The sequence below is a fragment of the Galeopterus variegatus genome, unplaced genomic scaffold, assembly GCF_000696425.1.
Source record: "Galeopterus variegatus unplaced genomic scaffold, G_variegatus-3.0.2 Scaffold1140, whole genome shotgun sequence".
Classification (NCBI taxonomy): domain Eukaryota; kingdom Metazoa; phylum Chordata; class Mammalia; order Dermoptera; family Cynocephalidae; genus Galeopterus; species Galeopterus variegatus.
In genome coordinates this window covers 95,623-97,052 of record NW_007727251.1, presented here as the reverse complement: position 1 = coordinate 97,052, position 1,430 = coordinate 95,623, and the positions used below count along the sequence as shown (strand labels likewise).

At 36.2% G+C, this 1,430-nt stretch overlaps 1 protein-coding gene across 1 annotated transcript in view; it reads left to right on the top strand.

Moving 5' to 3' along the window:
• Positions 1-1,430, top strand: part of LOC103592408 (oral-facial-digital syndrome 1 protein-like) — a 19,033-nt gene that overhangs the window by 16,733 nt on the left and 870 nt on the right. Inside the window, exon 5 of the mRNA XM_008575125.1 lies at positions 750-1,429. Coding sequence (XP_008573347.1) covers positions 750-1,429 — 680 coding nt within the window. The remainder of the gene's footprint in view (positions 1-749; position 1,430) is intronic.

Sequence of the window (1,430 nt, the reverse complement as noted above, 5' to 3'; positions counted from 1 at the left end):
TTAAAAAATATAGGGCTACATATTTTGACAAACTAAAATTGAGTATTTTATTTATTTATTGGCAGCTGGCCAGTATGAGGATCTGAACCCTTGACTTCTGTGTTATAATACCATGCTCTAACCAACTGGGCTAACCAGCCAGCCCTGAGTATTATTTCAACTTCAAGCTAAATAGTAGATAATTGATTACAGTGGGTCTTTAGTTGACATCACCTTGCCTAATGAGTTGTGTCGTTAGACATCACCTTGTCCAACTTCTTTATTTTACAAATGGGAGAACTAAATCCTGGAGAGGTTGCCATCTCATAAGCTTATACTATTAGTAAAAGAAACTGGGCAATTTTGCGGCGGCTGGGAGGAAAAAAGGAACCATTTTATTTTTCTCTTGAGTCTGGATGATAAACTCTAAGCCTCTCTCTTCACAGCATCTGAAGATGTTCTAATATCTGCAAGATGCAAAATTTTCATTCTGAATAAACAATGTGGATGATAAAAATCACTCAAACAAGTTTTTTTACAGTTTATTACATGCTGATGGATTAAAAATTTCACTGTTTTACCTTCTTAATACAGCATCGTGTAAACATGGTGTTTACATTATTAGAGAAAGTGTAGACTTGATGGACATTTTGTAATAAGTTTTGTAGAAATTTTATGAATGTTTTTAGTAACCTCATACCTTCTACATAATAGAGTTTTTGTTGGTTGTTCAAAAGAAGGGTGAACGTTTTGTACTTTTTCTTTTTCAGATTTCACTGTGGGGAAATAAGTGTGATCTGTCTCTATCAGGTGGGGAAAGTCGTTCTCAGGAGATCAATTTAATAAATTCTTTGGAAGACTTCAAACCTTTCATTTTAGTGAATGACATGGAACGTCTCTGGGCGTTGCTTAGCAGCTGCAAGAACACAAGAGGAAAAGCCTCTGTTACTAGAGTGGACATTGTTCTGGATAATTCTGGATTTGAACTTGTTACAGATTTAATATTAGCAGACTTCTTGTTGTCCTCCAAACTGGCTACTGAGATCCATTTCCATGGAAAAACTATTCCATGGTTTGTTTCTGATACTACTATACATGATTTTAATTGGTTAATTGAACAAGTGAAACATTGTAATCATAAGTGGATGTCAAAGTGTGGGGTCGACTGGGAAAACTATATTAAAACAGGTAGATGGCATTACCATGATCATATATTTTGGACTTTGCCTCACGAATACTGTGCAATGTCTCGGGTTGCTCCTGACTTATATGCTGAACTACAAAAGGCACATTTAATTTTATTTAAGGGTGATTTGAATTATAGGAAGTTGACGGGTGACAGAAAATGGGAGTTTACCATTCCATTTCATCAGGCTCTGAGTGGCTTCCATCCTGCACCTCTCTGCAGCATAAGAACATTAAAAGCTGAGGTTCAGGTTGGTCTGCAGCCT